This window comes from Pieris brassicae, chromosome 4 (genome assembly GCF_905147105.1).
Source record: "Pieris brassicae chromosome 4, ilPieBrab1.1, whole genome shotgun sequence".
Classification (NCBI taxonomy): Eukaryota; Metazoa; Arthropoda; class Insecta; order Lepidoptera; family Pieridae; genus Pieris; species Pieris brassicae.
Window position 1 is genome coordinate 7,191,649 of NC_059668.1, and position 22,420 is coordinate 7,214,068.

The window sequence follows — 22,420 nt, forward strand, 5'->3', positions numbered from 1 at the left end:
CGCGGTTTGGTGTATCCAAGTTTTTAATTATTACGCTGTCTGCATTTTATTCGAGTTTTAACAACTATCTTAATATGTTTTTTATGCAAACACAAGTGCTGGTGATGAAAGGAATTTAAAAATTTTACCTAGTCGCGAAATTTTTTTTGGCATGCGCAAAAACTATGCAGAAGGCATTTTGTTGATGTCGTTATTGAACAATATTAAATGTGACCATATAATCTTTCTTTCCCTTCGTTCCTTTACAGGAACGATACGTAAAATAGAAAAAAATATCATAATTCAAAGCTCGAACGTCGAATCGTATGACAAATAGATAGGTAATCAAATATATAAACGATAGACATTGTGAAGTTGTTACGTTTGAATTGTCAAACACTAAAATTATCATAGCGACGAAAAAATATAAATTATTTTGTAAATAAATAAATTTGGATTTCTAAAAATGCCTTGATATATTTTCTCACTTTTGTAAACTTCTAAATACAGATTTAATAAAGCTTATTAAGAAAATACCTGGAAAATAAAACTTGGTCTAGCCCTCAACCAAAGTTAAGTACCCAAAAGTTTACCTTACCATGGCTTTGATTTCAATGTTTCTTATTGATTCCAAGTACCCAGCAGACGACTTTTAATGTCAGAATTCAGTATTATATGGAAGTTTTCCCCAATTAATAAACATGCACCAGTAGATAAAGGAAACTAAAGAAATGAAACACAGTAAAGTCTGGTCTATGGTGTGCATAATTTGACTTTAATTTATCAGTTTATATAAAGAAAAACTCGAAATCTAATCGCATAATATTTGTAGATAAATATATAATACAGATGAAACAAATAGCATTTAACAAACAGTTCGCTGTACAAAGTATTAAACAGATAATATTTACAAGCATCTAACTTCGATTGAACGATCTGCAAAATAAACATAACTATTTTTCTTGAGGAAAAACAAAGAGAAATAATTTTAATTTTTTCTAAGAACACCTAACAGATTAAAACGTCTTCTTTTCTCCCTTTGTATGGTGAAATATACGACTATTCTTTGTTGGTGTCGACTCCTATTTTCTGAAAGTTAGACTTATTTTTGAAATACTATCCTATTGTTCGTTAAAATAATGTTGAGGTGAGCTTTTCTGAGCTCAGATGATGTAACCACCGACGGCTATGTATAATAACCAAAAAACAAAGGAGTGAACTGCATTAATTAAATATATATTAAAATATATTTATGTTGATACTTAATCAAAACCAACATACCGAGTGAAATGAAAGATGTTATATTTTGGCCTGTATTAATCTATTGAATAGTGTTGGCCTAGTCGCTTGAGCGTGACTCTCATCTGTGAGGTCGTAGGTTCGATTCCCGGCCTATTAAATTTTTTATATGTATGTATGAAATATGACTTTTTATAGAACAGAGGCTGGAGGATCATCTGATGATAATCCACCGCCGCCGCCGTGTTCAATGCCAGAGGGCTTACGAGAGAGTTCACGGCCTTTAAAAAATATAATCGGTACTATCGGTACGGTACGGTCGGTGCAACAGAGAGCGGTGTAAAAAGGGATCATGAAGGAATCGGCTCCATAAAGTCGATAATAAAAGAATGACCACGAAACAGATACAGAAATGTAAGGCAAACTACATACAAATGTAGTGCAACCGTTGTTTATTATCTAGAATTGCATGTATTTTCGTCAAATTTTGTTGTTATTTTTCGCACCCTTAAAGCTAATTTATAACAGACTAGTTCCCGGTAGAAATGCCCGATGACGTCATCAATAATGGTAGAACAAACGTTTCAAGGCACATATTTAAACATAACTAAACAACTCTTGCGTTTAGATGCGTTGTTTAACGTAAATATTCATTATACATTTTTCAAAATTTACACAAATATTTGAAATAGCAGCAATTTTCTGTTTCAAAGGTCGGTACGGCGCGCCCTAGGCAGAGGGAATTTTGTTTATCACGCTTTGACTTCACAAAGCTAAAACTGCTATAACCGGAATTAATCACCAAACGCTTTTCGGAGTCAATTAAGGAATAACTGTTTCATCTCAATATTTAATTTGGGTAAAGGGTTATCTACTTTCTTTATTAATAAAAACCGGTATTAGTATGCTGTGTAGAACTGATTTACCTCTTTATTTATCGATATTTAATTATGTGATAAAAAGATAGACACATTAATAATAGTCTTACTACAGGTCACATTATTTTTCTCTCTCCGTGTAACTTTTATATTTCATATAATTAACATAAGTTTATTTACACAGTTTTCATCGATACATAGGTTGTAGGTGTTATGTTCACGCTGCCTGGTCTGAGAAAATTAAGAAGAAATTTATAAAAGTAACTGTTTTAATTACAGTTAATATTAACCGTATGTTAACCTTTGCCTAGGTAGTTTTACAAATTCTTTAAATTTATTAATTGACAGTACTTGTGTTGTGTTTTTGAGTCGTTACACCATAGCCAAAACTTAACCTTTAAAAACTTCTACCTACACTTATGTTAGAAACCTATTTTGCTATACTTAACCATGACTTACTTGACTTAATATCCTATAACCCCTAGATGGGGCAGAGGGCGTGCACAGTGAGTCTCCATCGCGTTCGGTCTTGAGCCTCGTGTTTCACCTCGCTCCAAGTCTTTCCGGTACTCTTTGCCTCATCTGCAACTGTTCGGCGCCAGTTGTTTGCGATGGCCACGCTTCCGCCTTCCTTGCGGATTCCAATCGAGCGCCTGCTTGATTGATCCCTTCGGAGTGGCTGGGCTATACAATTCCATTTGCGTCGCTTGATCGGCTGGCTGATCTGGTTTTCTCGGCAGCACTATCAAAGTTGCTCATTAAAGATCTTTTCAGGCCAGTAGATGCCCAGAATACGGCGAAGACAGCGGTTAACGAAGACTTGGGAGTCGGTGCAAAATGTCTTTGGTGACCTTCCACGTTTCACACGCAGCACAGATTCGACCTTGGATCTAAATATTTTAACCTTGATTCGACGCGTCATCATCCGCGACTGCCATACATACTGCCGAAGTTTTAGTACTTAAAATAATATTATGTAAAAATACATTTAAAAGGTAAAACAAATTAACTAAAATGCTATGGCAACTTGGACCCACTTAAAGTGCGAACATTTTCAGCCAAGTAGGCAAACATGACTACTGCACCAATTGTCACGTGTCCTGTATAGCATAAATAGCATCAAAAACCTGTATTTATGCACTAGTAAGTAACTGTGGTTCAGTTACTTACTAGTGAATAAATACAGACACGTGTAAAAGGAGAAAAAAATTACTTCGTGAGGGACATTAATAAAATCTCGTTTATTAAGGTCCATTTATATAATCTCTCCATCCCAAGCTTCCATGTGTCACTTGCAACATTCCTGGCATCAGTATTGTTGACCGCTTTATATATCTTGGATCCTAAATTTCTAACGACGGCAGTTCTGCCCTCGAGATAAAAAGGCGAATCGTCATGGCTAAAGATGCCAGGACACGTTTATTAAATATCTGAAAGAAAAGAGGAATTGGTTTCAAAACCAAAATAAGACTGATAGGGGGTCTAACATTCCCTTCTTCTTCCTGTATAGAGTAGAGACATGGACTATCTTAGCTCGAAAAAGGCAAAGAATCGTTGCCATTGAGAGGTGGTGCTGGCGGTGAATGCTCAGAATACTATGGGGTGCAAAGCGCACCAGTACATCGATCCTCACCAAACACCACAAACGGAGTCAGTCTACGATATGCCTACAGCGAATTGTATCTTATTTCGGCCATACAATGCGCACAGGCGATGAGAATTCGAAAAAAAACTGATCGTGGTTAGGAACACAGAAGGCAAAAGATCACCATGTTCACAAACCAGATAGATCGATCAGGTGAAATACTCATTGTCCTCAAACCTGTACAATATCATAAGAGAGGCACTGGACAGAAAGGGTTAAAAACAGATTGTGTCCTTGCTGGCCACGACAGACATGAGCTAGTGAATATAATTTCTATAATAAAATAGTAGAAAAGACACGTGTTTCATATTTATATTTAAAAATTTACAGCTTTATCTATATTGTTATATAAATAATTAATAATACCAATATTCTATAATATAAATGATAGTACATAATAAACACGAGATTATGAGGAATTGAGAGCAATAAAGATGCTTTAAGGAATTACCCTCCAAATCCTGAAGATCCAATAGTGAGACTATACAGTATACAGAGTAATTACAGTATTTTCAGCTTCTATTACTGAAATTGATAACTCATGATCCAATATTATTCGAACTCTGCTTCCTTAATATTAGCTAATTACGATTGATTAACCCATTCACTGATAAGCATTTGATTACTGTATGAGTTGTTAATAAATATAATGGGTATTATAATAAATATAGAGACCATAACAATAGTATATTTAATGTCTAATGATAATGATATCGCGATCATCCTTCTTTCTAAGGCAGTCAAGCCTTCAATCTTTTAGACAAATAACACAATCGGGGTTCTAACGCACGACTCTATTTCACTTAAGGATATTTTGGCAGTGAAAGGACGGCAACGCACTCGCGAGCCCTCTGGAATTGAGAGTGTCAATGGGCGGCGGTATCATTTAACCGCATCAGCCTCCTGTTCGTTCTATTAAAAATAATAAAGTAACTAATTGGTTTGAAAAGCTGTACGTTATACATATAATTAACAACTCAAAGTACTTGTTGAAACTTCCCGATGTAACTAACTGGAGTGTGAATGCTAAAACTAGTTTACATTGTTAACTAAATAGCCAATTAAATTTTGTAGCAGCCCTATTGTTTTGTTTTATCAGATGAATGAGTTTATAGTTTGGGTAAAAAGTTTTCATACTACAAACTCGTTCAATTGGTACGGTATGTACTGTTTAAAATATATGATATCTAGGTAAAGTACAGCGAATACCTCGAGTTTTATCTTTAGTTCTTGGGTAAAAATGAAAGTCACAGGGCGTCAGGTCAGGACTGTATGGCGGATGACTCATTATCTCGACACCTGCCATAGTCAAATACTCACCAGTCCTGACGCCTAAGTGTTCGTGTAATGTTTTTTTGAACTTGACTCATACCTAGGCTTGTCCGTATCTGCTGATAGGTCACTCTCATATCTTCCTCTATCATGCGTCACACAGCAGTGATGTTTTCTTCAGTAGTCGCTGCGAAAGATTCATTGAGATTTCTACGTCCACGCTTAAACTCGTTAAACCAATTGTATATAGTGGCACGAGATGGGGCTTCAATAAGAAATGCTAATCATAGCTTTGTTGATAAGTAAGCCCACAACGAAAGTCGTAATAAATCATTGACCGATAATTTTCTCGCGTTAGGTCCTATTTCAAGTGTAAAAAGAGTTTTAGATTTTCCGTCAATTCACAGAAACAAATGACAAATTAATGCAATATACTTATTATTATTATTATACATTAGGTTACCAAAGAGTTCTAAAATTGAAATTCAAAAAAGTTTTCATTAGCAATATTTCTAACTGGCCCGTTCTAAACATTTAAAGTGCTGCCTACGTATATGGTTCAAATAGTGATGTTATATACAGTAATCAGAAACGTGTGTGTAAGTGAAGACATGTTACCCATATAGAGTTATAGCCCCACAACAGTGACCAATACAGAGTTCATTCGTTATTTTGCCTTCTTATGTACGTTCCAAAAACTTTACCGTCCAAATTTTAGTCTACTAGGTTCATTCTGATATGTATCTTTAATGCCCTTTTGAATTGTTTAAACGCGATAATATTAGAATTTTATACGGTAATTGATTAATTAAATGCATACCATTATACTTATTAGACTTCTTAAAATTATTTGTACGCGGCTTTGGCAAGATTAGCAAACTCGCTCGCCGAGTATTGCGTGTTCCATGCCATCGGACAGCAGTTTGAATTACAAATTTAAAATATTTAAATTGAGATATATAGTTATTATAAGGAATCAGTCACCCACGTAGTCCTGAAATGCGAGGCTGTGGCTAATCAACGTACAAAAATCCTCGGAACAGTGAGGTCGCTCCGCGAAGCCTGTGAACTGCCCGGGAGACTTCTGTGCTTCTGGAAGGAGTTAGGCTGGCTAAATTAGCCAGGGCTTTTACGCACAACGGACCGACTACGCGTCTAAGTGAGGAAATTGAGTCCACCCTACCTTACCTTACCATAGTTATTATAAGATACATTCCCCGTGTTTCATAAATCCGCCATTTCATAAAATTTCATGACTCCGCCTATCAAGAAAGTCGGCTATGATTATTATTTCATCAGTGATCATTCTACAACATTATATAACTTTTAATTACACTTCGACCGAGTTAAAACGGTAACCGTGGCATTTATTAATAAATACATGACGCATAGATGTTTTTTATATGGTAAATCAAACTGACCGTCAATAGATTGCGTTGCGCATTTAACGCACTTTATTAACCTCATAACCCCTTACGTAACCTACATTGCATTACCGATAGATTACCTACATTCAATAAGAAGATTAGATGGCATTCCTCACTTATTCAGCACAAATCGTTAATTAAATATAAACGAATCTAAAGGGTATTGTAAATGAAAAATTTAAAATAGGAACTCTTCAAATGAATCGTTTTAACTACTTTGCTTTCTTTTGAGTTGCCGTCTCAATAGAGCCTTTTGAGCGAGCGGGTGGATTCTTTTAGTGGAGTTTTATAGAATTCTGATAATAAATGACCTGATTTTGAAGTATAATCTTCTTATGGGTATCGATCCTCGCAGAAACTTTAATTTGGCCCAGGTGAGCTTTGTGTGATATATAAATGTAATATATCTGAGAAAGGTGATATACGACATTTACTTCTGACTTTTTAGCAGCTTCTATGTTTGTACTTACCGTTACTTATGTTAAAAATATTTTTGAATTCCTTAGTAAGCCTAAAAAACCTAAATTTTAATCTTATCAAATACGGTATTATTACGGCTAATAATAATAATGTTTTAAGTTAAACTACAATTGGTTGTTGTACGTATAATGTTAAATTTTATCTAAAATACAATAGAAATACTAAATATCATAGATACAATATTGAATTCGTAAACTAATGAAATTACTATTTTTCATTTAAAATATGTATTAATACATTGTATTTAAATTAATTAAATGGAAATGATTGTAAATTTAATATTCCACCTATACGATTGGTTTTAATTTTGGAAACAACATGCATTATAATTTTGCCAGTCAACACTACGCCGCTCTTGTAAATATTTTATGGGAATGTCAATCAAATATGTCTATATAATGACTTGTTGACCAAAAACATGTAGTAGTAAATCAGTTTCAGCATTAGTTACGTTAATACTTTTGGAATAGCATACAGATGTAGTTTTCTTAACTGTGTTCTTAAAATAAATGTACTCAACTTTTAACGGAAACTGCATGGCCTGTGAATGTCTTATACTAAATTTGGCGTTTTGTAAGAAGAAATATGTTTGTGCATCTCACCTCAAAACAGTCCAGATCTTATTGAACAATAAATTCCTAATAGCTAATACCCAGTAAAACCATTCCGCACAAAACCACCACTCATAAAACGGGTTCAAATCAGTTTAACGTTGTTGTCACCAGCCCCACTAACTTTCAGTGGACTCATACAATCGTGGAGTGACAACTTCACCAATTATACAACATATACCAAACAAAAGATATATATAATGAAATTTATTTATAATAAATTACTTGCAAATGTAGAGATGATGGATAAGTATTGAAGGCTCAGCACCACAATACAAACCGCACGCAAGCCGCAATTATATTGATTAAACAATCATATTTCAAAACAGTCAAAGCCAAAGGGCATCTATCGCATTGGTCAAATTACAATAAAAATAAATCAATAGCGCTACAACCATTTTAGGTCTGGGCCTCAGATTTCTGTATCTGTTTCATGATCGTTTGTTAATCGAATAGGCAAGTAGGTGATCAGCCTTCTGTGCCTGACGCACGCCGTCGACTTTTTGGGTCTAAGGCCAGCCGGTTTCCTCACGATGTTTTCCTCCAGCGTTCGAATGTTAAATGCGCACATATAAAGAAAGTCCGTTGGTGCACAGCCGGGGATCGAACCTACAACTACAGGGATGAGAGTCGCATGCTGAAGCCACTAGGCCAACACTGCTCAATTACAATATCAGTACACAAATCAATGTTAAACTTAACTCATAAGACACGTTCTGAATATCTAAGTAACGTAGCTATTTAATATATACCAACTGCATATTAATGAGTGGAGCTGCCGTTTTGCGCGCTCTGCACTGATTAAAAACTTTGCTGAAACTAATTTAATAGTTGTGGTTTTTGTACTTGATTACGGGGTGTGAATTTACTTGCATAACAAAAGCATTCAGTACGACAAAATTATGATTTACTGTTGGGTGTTTTTGTTCGGCGTTAGGTTAGAAGCACAGTTCATTAGAGTTCGTTACTTTAACAATTAAGTAATGTTTTTAATTATGTGACATATCCATTCGGGAGCGAAAAAGGTCGTTATGCTTTGTTAAAATACTTCAACTACTTCAAAGCGTGGGGACCTCTGTGGTAATGTTTAGGGTTAGTAGGTTCGATTCAAGTGTTCTTGAAGTTGCTTTGGGGCAAGAAAAATAATTGTTTCAAATGTTACAGGACGAATGCACACCTTATATGCAACTATTAAGAAACAACATTTTTACTAAACGAAACCCGTTAATACGAGCCTTAATTAAGGCTTATCTAAGTTAAGCTCAGAATACATGGCAAGATTTTCCTCTATTAAGATATTTTCCCTCAGTAGGTCGTTTAATAAATGTTCACTAAGCGATGTGGGCCGTGTGTAAATGGCTTGAGGTAGTGTAAGGTAAATTACGCTTTATTACAACCGTGTAAGGGTGATAGTTCACACCATTACAAAAGTGAAGTTCCACTTGCGCCTGTCGCTAAACTGATGGGTATAGCGATACTAAAGGATTTAGTGCAAATAATAACCACTTATAGTTAAATATTGTTTATGTAATTAAATTAGCCAAAAAATACTCATCTGATGTGACAGTTACTTTAATTTTGTAACGAAGTACATAAAGGATGATTAGATTGCTATTCTGTGTATTTCGGATAACAAGGCGTACCATGGACAGTGTTCAGAGGCGTTGTTCAAATTAATACCTGCGGCTGAGTTTCCCGTTTTACCAGCACTTAGGGTCCTCTAAGAAAAAACGTACCACTTCTTAAAAGAACGGCAATGCACTCACGAGTCGCCTGGCATCTAGAGTGTCCACGGGCGGTTGTATCACTTAACACCAGGTGAGCCTGATAAAAAGAAGTACATACTTCCTCGGTAACAAGTCCTTATATCTCGTTCCTTTAATCTGGCAATGGCTAAAACATCACGTGTCAATACTGTATTATATAAAACATAACGTCTTAGTGATAATCATCGAAACCCGATCTTTTCGTGAATCCATCTCGTCACAAGTAAAAAAAACTATGATTTATATACTATATTTATTTCAGTAATGTCACATAACATTCATCAGGAAGATTCATAGTAACCGTTAAAAATATGCAGGTTAGCGTCAAAACCATGGTTTTCATGCAAGTTCATGTGCCCTTTCAATTAGAAAAGAAAGTATTCGAGAATTTGAAGTTCTAGTAGTGTTCTATCGAGAGTTTAATCAAAATCAGTAGCGTGTGAAGGAGAAACATCAAACCCTTTATAATTTTAATTAAATTAGTACGATAGTCAACTATTCGCTTATCTAACGAGGGCAGCGCTAAGCCGATTTGTTGTCAATATTCCACTTACTGAAGTTAAAATAATAACGGAATAAATTATTCACAATATTTAAAACAAACAATGCAAAACAATTGCGTCAAATCCCGTTTGTTTTGTTTATTGTTGAATTTAAATTTATTTATAGTTTCGATGTTACATCAACTAGGGTATATTTTATCAAACGTTTAACTTTTTTCAATCAAAATTCGGAATCTGTTTAAACTTAGCAGACTGGACCGAGAATTAGATTTTGATTAAGTGGGGAGATCATCTATAAACCTACAATTTATTCATATTACACTGTTAAAAAAACGAAAAACAAAAGTGATAGATAGCATATTGTAAGATGCCTAAAAAGGGAATTGGCAATGGGCATATAACAAGATAAAAGGTGGACTTAAAAGACAAATGTATGGTAAGGTACTGAGGTTGCTAAGATATAGAATATAGGATAACAAGAGAAACAAAATAATGTGTATAATGTAAAAATCTAAGATGTATATTATGTTTTTATGTCAACATTGGAAATTAAACGGGCTTTATTATTATTATTATCTATTAACGGTCATCTTCAGTATTATTCTTGATCTCGTTCTCTTGGTCTGGTCTTATATCGTAATGGGGCAGGAATAAACGAGCCTTGATAATTCTTCAAAAGCCATGTAGGTGATAAACTATCTCTGCCTGACACAGCTACACACTCATAAGATTAACTTTAAGGTATCCTGGTTACGTCACAATGACTTCAATTAGTTTTGTTGTATATCAAATCCCATGTATCAAAACAAAACAAATGTTTGATACATTTGTTTTGATTTGATACACGGGCAGTAATTGACTACTTCAATTATCGACAATTACTGCTCGTTAATGCTGAGGAGCATTTCCCAATAAAAACATATTTTTTTCAATGTTTTAATTAGTTAGATGACGCATTCCGCGCATATAAAAAAAGGCAATAAAAAGATTTAAGAAGCATGTTTTTAGAAAAGTACTAGGACTATATAATGTTAAAGTGATGTCGATAATTTTAGTACTAGAAAGGTTTTACACATTCTTTACGGTTACGTTATTCTCAATTTGTAATTCCGACATTTTGATAGAACACGTCAAATGCCAATCTTATGCCACATAATCCGTCAGGTGGAATTTTTTTTCAAAGAAAATCGATACATCTTTAATATGAATAATGTAACTTCAAAAATAGTTTTTTATTTACACAAGTTAACCAAATCAATTTGTAAATTGTAACGTTTAACGATTGTTTAAATTAAAATATCAGATAGTAATATATTTAATTTAATTAATAGATTTCATTCACTGTTAGTTCATGTCAGTTCTTCTCATCCGTTCTACACCCTTGTACTCAGGACTGGTAGTAAATGTTAATTTAATTTATTACTCCTTAAAAAGTGCTATTTATTATATATGCCGCAGAATTATATAAACAGTATGTACACATGTGAATGTCAATGTTGGTGTAACAATCCAACAATTTCACGTTCTGGTTTAAAGAACCGTGAAACTTATGCGTGATTTCGCTACATCAAACTGGTCTTCCGCAACTCAAACGCGATGCTACAGATTAAATTGACAGTAGGAAACATCCTACTTATTTTCCTTTCCTTCTAAAGATAAAAAGAAAGTCTCCTATTTGTTATAAAAATAATAATAATTATGATAATATAATTAATAGAAATCATTCACAAAAAGTGAATGATTTCAGCATAATTATAATCTTACATTAAATTATATCCAGGCCTACTGTTTATATTATTCTGTTGCAACAGATTTGATAAGCGCTAACGAGACTGCCTCTGACAGGGCGCGTCGGAATTAAGAATTGGAAAATCTGACAGTAACAGACTGACTTTCGATAATACGATTTTTGTATGCAGCTATTAAAATGGAGTTGACTTGGTGTATTTTAAAATGTACAAAATTGTTGTTGCTTCGTTGTCATGGTAACTCGCTAAATGTTCGATGCCGTGTCACTAATTGTTAAAAAACACTATTCGTCTAATTTATCTAATCTGCTTGCCTTTTACAGTGGTACAAATAAACGTGGTATAAAATGTTATACCAAGAATAACCTAAGAGTAATCGAAATGTTTACTAATAAACCCGGAAACCTAGTATACCGTCGGTGTAACTGTTCATACTAGCGTTATTCCAGCTGCCATTCTAGTTTAAGTCTGACATAACCTAAACTATGACTGACGGATTTTTAATGAAGCCGTTTAAACAATGTCTTGAGAGGGAACTAGTTCATGGTACATGGAGACTCTGGCTATGCTTACACTCCTTATTTATTTACACCAGTACTAAATTCGACTACTCATAAAGAAGAAGCATACAATTGTGGCCACATTAGAACTCGCAAAAGTGTTGAGAGATGTTTTGGCGTATGGAACAACCAATCAGGGGATTCAGAACAGAACCAAGATGTATATAGTATCATTGACAGTCTTGCACAATATAGACATTGAATTGAAAGAGGAATCATCAGCTCTGATGATGATGATAGACCCTGCCTCCACCACCAACAGAACCCTAAGTTCTATTTATTTTTGAAACCTTTTTATTACATTATTCTATTTATTTTAAAGAGACTACTAAAGTCTTCACTAGAATGTCTATCTGCAACTTAAGATTTATCTTTACTTAGCTGTGTATCTTTGTATCTTTTGAAGGCGCTAATTTTCAAGATTTAGGTTTTCTTAACAATTAAATTATTTAAACAACAAAAACATTATTATATTTATTTTTAAAATATTTAAATTACATTATTCTATTGATTTTTAAGTGATTACTAAAGTCTTCACTAGAATGTCTTTCTGTAATTTTAAATTTATATTATATTAGTGTGGTTTTTGAAGGTGCTCATTTTCCAGAGCTTGAAATTATGCATATCTGCATATAAGGCTTCCCCGAAACGAAAACTATATTTACTTGCTTTTTGTAACGAATAAGAGAACATTAATTTAGGCTCTGTCCATGATTTGATTAAACAATGTAGCTTTTGAGATACAGGTACTGGAAACACACATACAGGTTAAAATAAACCACTTCTCTGTTATTTAGCTCCTAGCCTTCATTTTCTCCTTTTTTGTGTTCCTACTTAAAACTTTGTTTTCAATTATGGACCGATAGAGTCGTAATATATTTCTAAAAAGCTGCTGTAATGGAACACAAGAAACAAATTAAAATTCAACAAAAGCAACATTCATGTTTCAGTTTTACTCGACATTTACAATTCTACATACCTTTTCTTCTTCCTTCCAATTAATCCAGCCTTTTTTTTATTATTATTAAATTTTAAAATATTTTAAAACTGGTAATTATTATCAAAATAAACAACCTCGAATCAAAATCACAGCGTCTGGAAACGTCAAACTGACAGAAATACGGTTATCACAGACAAATTTCTGTTTTTTTCTTAACTTAATAATGAAATGCGGCGTTGCCGTCTTGTGCCTACGACATAACGTGGGAATAGTTATACCAACGTTATAACGAGTTTATTAGTAAGAAATTATGATATCCTTATTCTAAGTATAATCCTAGTATAAGGTTAGAATAAGTAAGTTTTTATTTGTACCACTGGTAGTCTTCTATAGATATTACTTCATCTCCTTCCAAACAACGCTCGTCTAGAAGCACGCTGGAGGTTTACCCCTTAGTTGTTAACATCCCCAGATGACGCACTACACTATTCTGCTGTTTCTTGTAAAAACAGCTAAGGAGTGGAACTCCATGCCCTCTTCAATCTTCCCTATATAGTTTAACGTGAGTTCATTCAAGCGTCGGCTAAAAAGGATCTCCTTGAAACGCACGCTTTTCAATAGGCCTCATAACACTTAACATCTGGTGATATTATATCGAAACGTCTATCCAGTACTGTTTAAAACAAAAAAATATATATGTATTATATTTGTGTTCACGACAATACGATTATATTATGACGCACTAAATAAATCTTAAATATTTTACACGGAGAAGTCCCACGCCTTAAGGCGGAACCAAAATCAACAATTTTGACAGATCAGCGTTTTTGAATTTTGTGAAGCAGAAAAGCAAGATCATGACGTTTTGATACCATTAAATAATGTTCGTTAGAGAATCGCCATTATGACAGGTAAATATTGGAGGCCAGTGTTGCAAGTTATGAGACCATTACCAACCTATGTGGGAGTTTTTATTTTTATTACATTTAAATCATAAAGAGCAACTTCTAATTAAAATAAAATATTTAAAATTGCTCTAATGTCTGATTTATGAATTAAAAATATGTTAAGAACTGTATGTCTTAAAAACTGTAGCTAGAATATAAGTATCAATACAAAAAGGAAATTCTTCGCAAAAAATTGTCACTTAGGGTAAGAGTCGCCCACGCTCGAATACGATACGATCTTTGAGCAATTTCATAAATATGAAATAATTATATGTTGTGAAAAAAGAACTACCTACTCGTAATATGTGACGTGCAGTGGTGCAGGAAGATATAAAATTTGAGGAAAGCATTATTGCATAGTAGTGGGTTTCAATTCAAAAGATGTGTCTCTTAACGAAAAATGTTGATGGAGAGTAAGAAATACGAAACGACTGCACTATTGAAAAAAGGTCTGTGATAAATTCAAATGAAAAATATATCCATTTATTCCTGCTAAGAAATGTTGGCAAAACGAAAAAGAGCTAGGACTTTTTAGTCCCGAGTCTTCTAGGAGTAGGTAGATTTTTGCTCATGCGGGTCCAAAAGACGGGTGATTGATGACGATGAATTTATTAAACACAGTAGAAGAATTTCAAAATGACTTGAAATTTTATGAAAATCACCATATGACTGTGACCTGAATCAAACTAAAAAATGTAGAGCCTTGTGAAAAAGAAACATATGTGCAATTCATACGTGGTAGAAGTGAAACCTTTAAAAAATTTGGTTTCAATATAATGAGACGAATGTAAATTTAATTTTTAAGACTGTTAATTTTGACAAAAACTATAATGATTAAAAAGATTTTTATGAATCTGTGCCATGATATAGACAATTTTGTACATTTTACAATACACCAAGTCAACTCCATTTTAATAGCTTCATACAAAAACCGTATTATGGAAAGTCAGTCTGTTACTGTCAGGTTGTGTATAAACTTTAAATTAGAAGTAAGAAGTTAAGACTTCAAAAAGTATGAGTAATGATATGTTAATAAAATTGATAAATTTCATATTTTAATAATTTCTTATTTAATTTTTTTGCACATCTATAATTTTTATTATTTGAGAAAATGATCATATATACACTAATTTAAAGTTTATACACTGGATAATACTTTCTTTTCTTTCTATCTTCTTTTTACTTTCCCTTTTTCGTTCATCGATTTTCAAATCACAACAATGTTAAAGAAGTTTTCACTACAATAAACCCAAAAGAAAATAGTAAAATTGATGTAAGATACATTTAAGATTTACCTTTCACGAACACAATGTCAAAATGTAGAACAACTCGAAGATGAATTTTATAAAAATAAGTGAATAAAGACAATTTTATGTAAAAAGAAATGGACTAATTTATTTTCCAGAAAAAATGGAACGACACTGACTTCCATTCAGTATGTCTGAAATAACTCATAAATAATTTATCATAATTATGCCATAAATATTTAACTTAAAATATGTTTTTATTTCAACTTATGTACTTATTTCCATCTTAAATTGCATGACGTATTTTTTATTTAATTTTCTTTATGAAGTACTGAATCGTTTATTAAAAGCCACTCATAACAGTAGTAGTAGTTATAATTAAAATAATTAAAAATTAATTTTAATTCAATTACTTTATTAATTTTTTACCAAATAAAATAGTATTGCACAAGAATTTTAGCGAGTTGTAATTAATCGATACTGGCAACATTCCGTCGCACGATCACAGCGCATCTGTGAGACTTCTTTCATGAAACGGACGGTTCTAGTAGTGTTTATGGGCGAAAATTAATATATAATGATTGTTACAAAAATATTAATAATATTTAAATAACTATTTGATAGTCTATCGTAATTTATTAAATATATCTTTTTATTCTTTATGTTGAAGCAGTGGCGTAAGTGTCAGCTGCCATTGTCATTATCATTTAATAACATCAAAGTAAAATTAGTTCAAAACCGTCAATACGAATTGTTTATTTAATTTGCCAATGTTGCGAGATCTATAAATTGACGACTATCGAATGGTCGATGATAATAATGACTGTCATAGTATTATTATTAAAATATGTAAACTTTACCATGTTTTTTAATATTAGAAATTTTTGATAATCAATATTAAATTCATATTTGACTCTAGTTCCTATGACTGCCGTTTGACTCTGTAGTTGATTCAGGTTTGGTCGTGGAACGAGAACACGTAATGTCGCTAGTTTATAAAAAATAAAAGTGGCCAGCGCGTCCAATAATAATCAAAATCAAAATCAGATTATGCTAATTAACCGCCTTAATTGGGGAAGGCGTGGACGTTTACTTCGTACTTCAGGCGATTGATCACCCCGCGCCGAGGTCCCAGTCTCACAGGAGACGCCCTTGTATTAGTAGCGAGAAAAACGCCCTTTCAGGCCGAGGTACGCTCGCCAAAATAGCCCGAGCTGAGTTGTCGCCTTTACCCTTAAGGCCAACAGCGAGATTCCATTTAAAAAATTAAAATGCGACCCTCAGTACGATGAAGCCGTCAAACCAAGCAGAAGCCTTTAAAAAGTAGACTCTTATGTCGAAGTTAAATGGCTTATTCCAACAAACTAATTTATGACGCCAGTATTGCTGACGTCATTATATTCAACAGTTTATCGCTGACATTACGATGCACGTCAAAAATTTCCATAAGTATTCTATGAGACATGCATTTTTCTAAGTTTATAATCTATGGGTTCTAATCTGTGACGACGAGCTTGGCGCCATTCATACGTATTACATTTAAATTATTCGATACATGTGTATTTTACCTAATATATTTAAAACGAATTGTTTTATTTTTTTTATTTTCATCCACTGGCACATATTTGTGAGTGAAATAATTAAATACAGTGAAGTTATTTCTTTACAGTGATAGCCACCGCTCATAACATAACATACCTGGAGGTACCGCAGTATGGTGACCCCAGGAGGGACGCGTACCTCGCTTGCCACTACGTCAAGGAGAGAGGGGATCCAGCCCTCCACTCCGTGAAGTGGTACCGCGATAACAACGAAATCTTTCGATACATGCCTGGCCAACAGGTTTGTTTCATTGTGATAGTTTTTTCCAGAGTATATGTTTAACGTTAATTAATAGAGACATAGTGAGTAAGGGACTTTTTTTAGTATACGTCTCTATAGCGAGAATAAATTTAATATTTAAGTGACGAGAAAATGGAGATCTCCATTCCGCAGGAAAATATGCCGTTTTTCTCTTGTAAATAGCAGTTTATTTTGCATTTTATGATACAAACTTAAACTTGAATACTTAAAGTTTTAAAGTGCTCTTAGTGTAGTTAATAAACACGCTTGTATACCACCTGTTAGAATGAAAAGACTGTCTGAAATTATTGTTTTATAACATCTGCATATTATTAGCGTTATATGCGGTTTTCGACCTGGCGTGTGTTCGGACTCCGGCTGAGAGCCATTCCATTTTTTGATAAGCCTGTCACCTGACTTTGAAATTATTAAAAGAAAGTACAAGTGTAACAGAAACAGAAATGTATATTTTGTAGGTTCTATAATTTTATTCTTAGACCGGTTTTTGACGATTAAAAATCGTATTCAAAAAACTGTACCTATAAGTGTGATTAAAATTCAAAATGAAACAAGTTGCAGCCAAAATCACCGCGCATAGCCGTATTAGCAAGGTAGTCAATAACATAGTCCAATAAATTATAAATTCATTTTCCTTCAATTTATGCCGCGAACAGAATATTTTATCACAATTTTCCCGTGCAACGCCAATGAAACTGAAAATTCAGTTATAGCATAACTAGTGAGCCGAGCCATTTTCAAAAGACATTTTTTTCTTTCTACCCCTTTGTTCAAGGAAAATATCGATTTTCACATCGAGAGAGTGAATCTGTCTGATAAAGTTATCCTAACTATCGTACTCATAGCTGAATGTCTATTTGCTGATATGTACGCTTTTTTATTGCATTTTACAATGAATGCAAAACTTGATTATTGGTTGTAATTTTAATATATACGGAAAAATAATAATTAACGTATAGTCATAATAATATAATAATAATAATATAGCCTTATTCAGATCGACTTAGGTATACACATAAACATAGATCATTAAACTAGATATTAAAAGGTTGAAAGGAAAAATCTATTCTAATATTTGGACCTTGCTTGATTTCTGCAGATCTGTTTGCCAGTCGGCCTACTCTACAGTTTAATAAATATTAATAAACAATTATGAATAGAAAATAAAACAGATTTAAAAAGTTTGGTCCCTGTCTAGCTTTAATGCTGGCAGCATTTTCTCGCTGTATTGCGTCACTTATTTGTTAAGTGAGGAATGCACCGGCTCTAAGGTCACCGGCACTAACTGCCATAGGCCAACTTAAATCTTTAATCAGCGCCTGTCCACTTCAACGCCACGGTAAAAGAGTATCTACTCCAAAATGGAAGTTGAACGAAAGACTTATATTTGGGCCGTTTATTATTTGCCGCTATGTGGCCTCGTCAGCTTTTGTGCTTGTCCGAGAGAGGTGAGACGGACCTAAACCAAACCCGTTTCATCCTCCAAGAGATCAAAAACAGCGCATTCGGCAGCTTGCCATCGTCTCTAGTGATGGCTAAATTTTAAGAATAAACAACAGAACAGCATTTTCTTTTATTTTCGTTAATTTAAATATGTAAAAACAACCTTATTAAACTGTCTTTATTCTTTAGCCCTCAACAAGAACCTTTAACACAACTGGTGGCGTTACCAGGGGAACATGTGACGAGAACAAGTGCTCAATAAGTGTGGCTCTACCGAAGCGGTTTAACACCAGAATATCATTCACGTGTGAAGTATCGACTGAAGGGCCTAGGTTTGAAGTTGTGAATCAGACAAAATATTTAACGGTAGCTGGTACGTGTATTATTACTAACTATATATCTAATACTAAAAGCCGGCAACGCACCCACTAAAATGGGTGTCCAGGGGATGCGATGACAGGCCATTTTGAGCGTCTCGTAACTTCTGGAGAGATCCATACTATCAAAAAAGGACTACTACTAGAAGCTTTTGTGGCCTTTGTTAAGCCTTTAGAAGTGAAGTTTCTTTAGCAGTAATAATTAGACCTAATTCACTATTGTACACAACAAACAATGACTACGAATCCCAGTTATAAAATGCTGTTATATTACAGCGCACAATAATCTTATCTAGTTCCCTGATTCTTTTCTCGTTTACTGACCCGCTCTTAATTACGCTCATTTTGCGTTTCTGCATACACTATTCTTTCTCGATATTTTTATTCTCTAATTAGAATATTTACAATGATTTTTGGTAGGTTTGATATCCGTAAAGGATTCAACAACTGAACAGATAAAGATAACGTTAAGCATTTTGCTACTTTTTCCTTTGATATATAAATTATTCCGAGTATTGATTAACTGTGCTGTTAATCTTCTACTTCAAAGTTCTATTTCAATGGCTTACTAATACCTCCCCCTTCACCGAAGTTTATTAAAGCAAAAAACTCACGCTTATTTTGGCTAACCATAAAAATTTACTTTTATTATTTTAGAAGAAAAGTTCACATGTTAATATTATGGTTGATTTATTAATTTAATTATCTTTTAGTGACGTTAAAAGAAGACCCAGTGATATCGGGCCTACCAGGGAGCGTGCAAGTTGGAGAGGATGTACTTCTGAATTGCTCGACAGGACCGGCTATGCCTCCAGCAAACATTATTTGGTATATCGATGGAAGGCCAGAGAAGGTAAAGTTAAAATTTGCCTCGCATCTTGCTTTTGAAAGTATTATTGTTTTTAATAACGATTCTGAATACTACTACTGTGAAAAAGCTATGTAAATATTACCTGAGGCGAGTTATATTTCAAAACAAAATTCCAGTAAACTTCAATTTTGCAAATATAAAAAACTTGATACAAATACATTTCGTAATACATTTAAATTTGGCAACTTTTTACGTCCTTTGTCTAAGAAGCGCTTTTTATCCAACCTCTTTGCCGCACACTACCGCTTTATATATCAAGCAGGCACGTATTTTCCGTAAGTCTTGAAGCCTTAAAAAATTACATAGTTCTCCTCAGAGGCCAGCAACACAAGCCTCTTGCTCTTGGTCCATAGGCGGCTTTTAGCACTTATTGTTTAGGGACGCGCCTGCACGTTTTTAAATAAATCCTGATTACCTATAATAATACTACAATTAAGTAAAAAAAGTTGTGGAATGATGAATACATTTACGAAGCGAAGGCATAATTCCCTAAGATGGAGCAATGGATGTCAATGAACGACCACACCGAAGTGTCAACGGCTGATGACTACGGGCTACGGTCGAGTTGGAGGCCACTTCGCTTTCGAGTGACCACCGTGAGGGCCGCAATAAGTCTTACGTGTGAGGCTACGCAGCCTACAAGACCCTCGTTTACTCGATCAACCAACCTGACCCTCGCAGTGGCTCGATCACCTCATCTATCTATGTTTACTGCCTCAGGTATGAAAGACAATTAAAATACATACGACAAAATCCACGATTCCTAACCATTGCCGGCAAGTTTAATAGTATATGGCTCAAACGTTGTATGTGATATTATTTTCTACATACCATTTATTTCAATTCAATTATATCAAAATTATTCCATCTACTATCAAGACTATTTTTTTTATTAATTATTGACGATGTTTTTATACTACGGGTAAAAATACGCAACACATGTACTAGGGATATATTAAATAATAGCGGTATGGAGATTTTAATCGACTGTCATCTACAGCCTGTCGCTGTGAAGTTGATAACTTTACTATACTCCGAAAAATAATGAGATTGAGAATATTTCGTAAATATGTAGATTTTTTCTCGTAAGCAAATATGTTAGTCATCCTAACGTGACCAGACGTCCCGTTTTGAATGGGACTGTCTCTTTTGCCAATTACGAGCAGCAGAATGTAAAAAAAACGTGCCAAAGGTTTCATTCTTAGTATTGTCTTTTATTAAACTAACTTTTCCACATTTAAAGAAAACACTTTTTCAACGGATTGAAGTTATGTATTATTATAAACTTTAGTTTCATTCTTATATGAATGCACCAGCTAAATTTAAAAAAAAATTGTTCTTCTGTTCAACTAACTTAACATTTTGGGTACATATTGTGATTCATAACTTTTAAGCTAACTAACTTTTTCTAAATGAATAATTTTAAAAAAGTGTTTTTTTTTCATTCATATTATTTGACCTAAATTAAACCAATGTTCCGTTTTGAATCAAATAATAAATGATCACTTTAGTCATACCTGTTTTCAATACCGCCATGTATTGGTCAACGCTACATAGTCTTCTTAAATATATATACGTATATGTAGATTATATCATAGTTGACGTAGCCATCTTAAAGTTTGTTCGTAGTGTAGTGTAGTAAGCGTAGATAATCAAAACAACTGATTTCAACAACTAAAATTAAATTAGGTTGAGAAATTCTCATTCTCAAAAACCTGATTAAGTATTCTAATAAAATCAGCGAGTTTTGCAAATAAGTTATACTGTTAGCCCCAACCTTGTTGGCAATGGGACGATTCGGCTATTTATCATGTCCACGGTAATTTCAGCGTCCATTTATCATCCGTGATTTTTGTTGTCTTATTTCTTTAGTACTATACATTATGTATGAACTAATATATTACCGCATCTCAGGCATAATATCTAATGCAAATGTCTCGGACTCGGAAATGACTCGGAAGTCCTATAAGATTATTAGGTAAAAAATTGATCTTGTTTAGACTGTCGAATAAAGTCAAAGTCAAAAATCATTTATGCATTTAAGTAACACAATGTTCAATTATAAACAATAAAAAAAATATACATTAAATGCTTCTAATTTTACATTTACTGCCAGTTCTCAAATCAAGGGCATAGAGCGGAAGAGGAGAACTGGCAATAGATACTCTTTTTAATCGCCATGTTTTATTTGTTTTACTTAACATTTGTAAGGAGCTGCTACACCATGTTCTCCATGACATTTAAAGTAATATCCCTAATGAGAAAAATAATACAAAATATAGAGAAAGATTTTGGATTGTCAATAATAATAGGAAATTAAGGAGTCTAACAAAATTGTATTTGTGTCTCGCCGATCTGTGTCAATACAAAACACCTAATTCGGGCCTAGCCAAACTTTAAAATTGTCCTTGATTGATACGACGTCTTGTCTAGTTTTGACCATTTGCGCACCGTACCACATTACTCAGGCGGTGAATTATATATAAATATATATAATAATTAAATAAAAACGCTACAACCAGTAACCGTTGGCCATAGATTTTTGTATGTGTTTCGTGATTTTTTTTTAAATATAGACAGACAAGTAAATGATTTGCCCGCTCGGCCTGACACACGAGTTTAGGTTC

At 33.7% G+C, this 22,420-nt stretch overlaps 1 protein-coding gene across 1 annotated transcript in view; it reads left to right on the top strand.

Annotated features, from left to right (window-relative positions):
* LOC123708840 overlaps positions 1-22,420 on the top strand; it is a 37,379-nt gene that overhangs the window by 10,593 nt on the left and 4,366 nt on the right. Inside the window, exons 2-5 of the mRNA XM_045659765.1 lie at positions 16,912-17,084; positions 18,735-18,918; positions 19,636-19,775; positions 20,288-20,513. Of these exons, the coding sequence (XP_045515721.1) occupies positions 16,912-17,084; positions 18,735-18,918; positions 19,636-19,775; positions 20,288-20,513 (723 nt within the window). The remainder of the gene's footprint in view (positions 1-16,911; positions 17,085-18,734; positions 18,919-19,635; positions 19,776-20,287; positions 20,514-22,420) is intronic.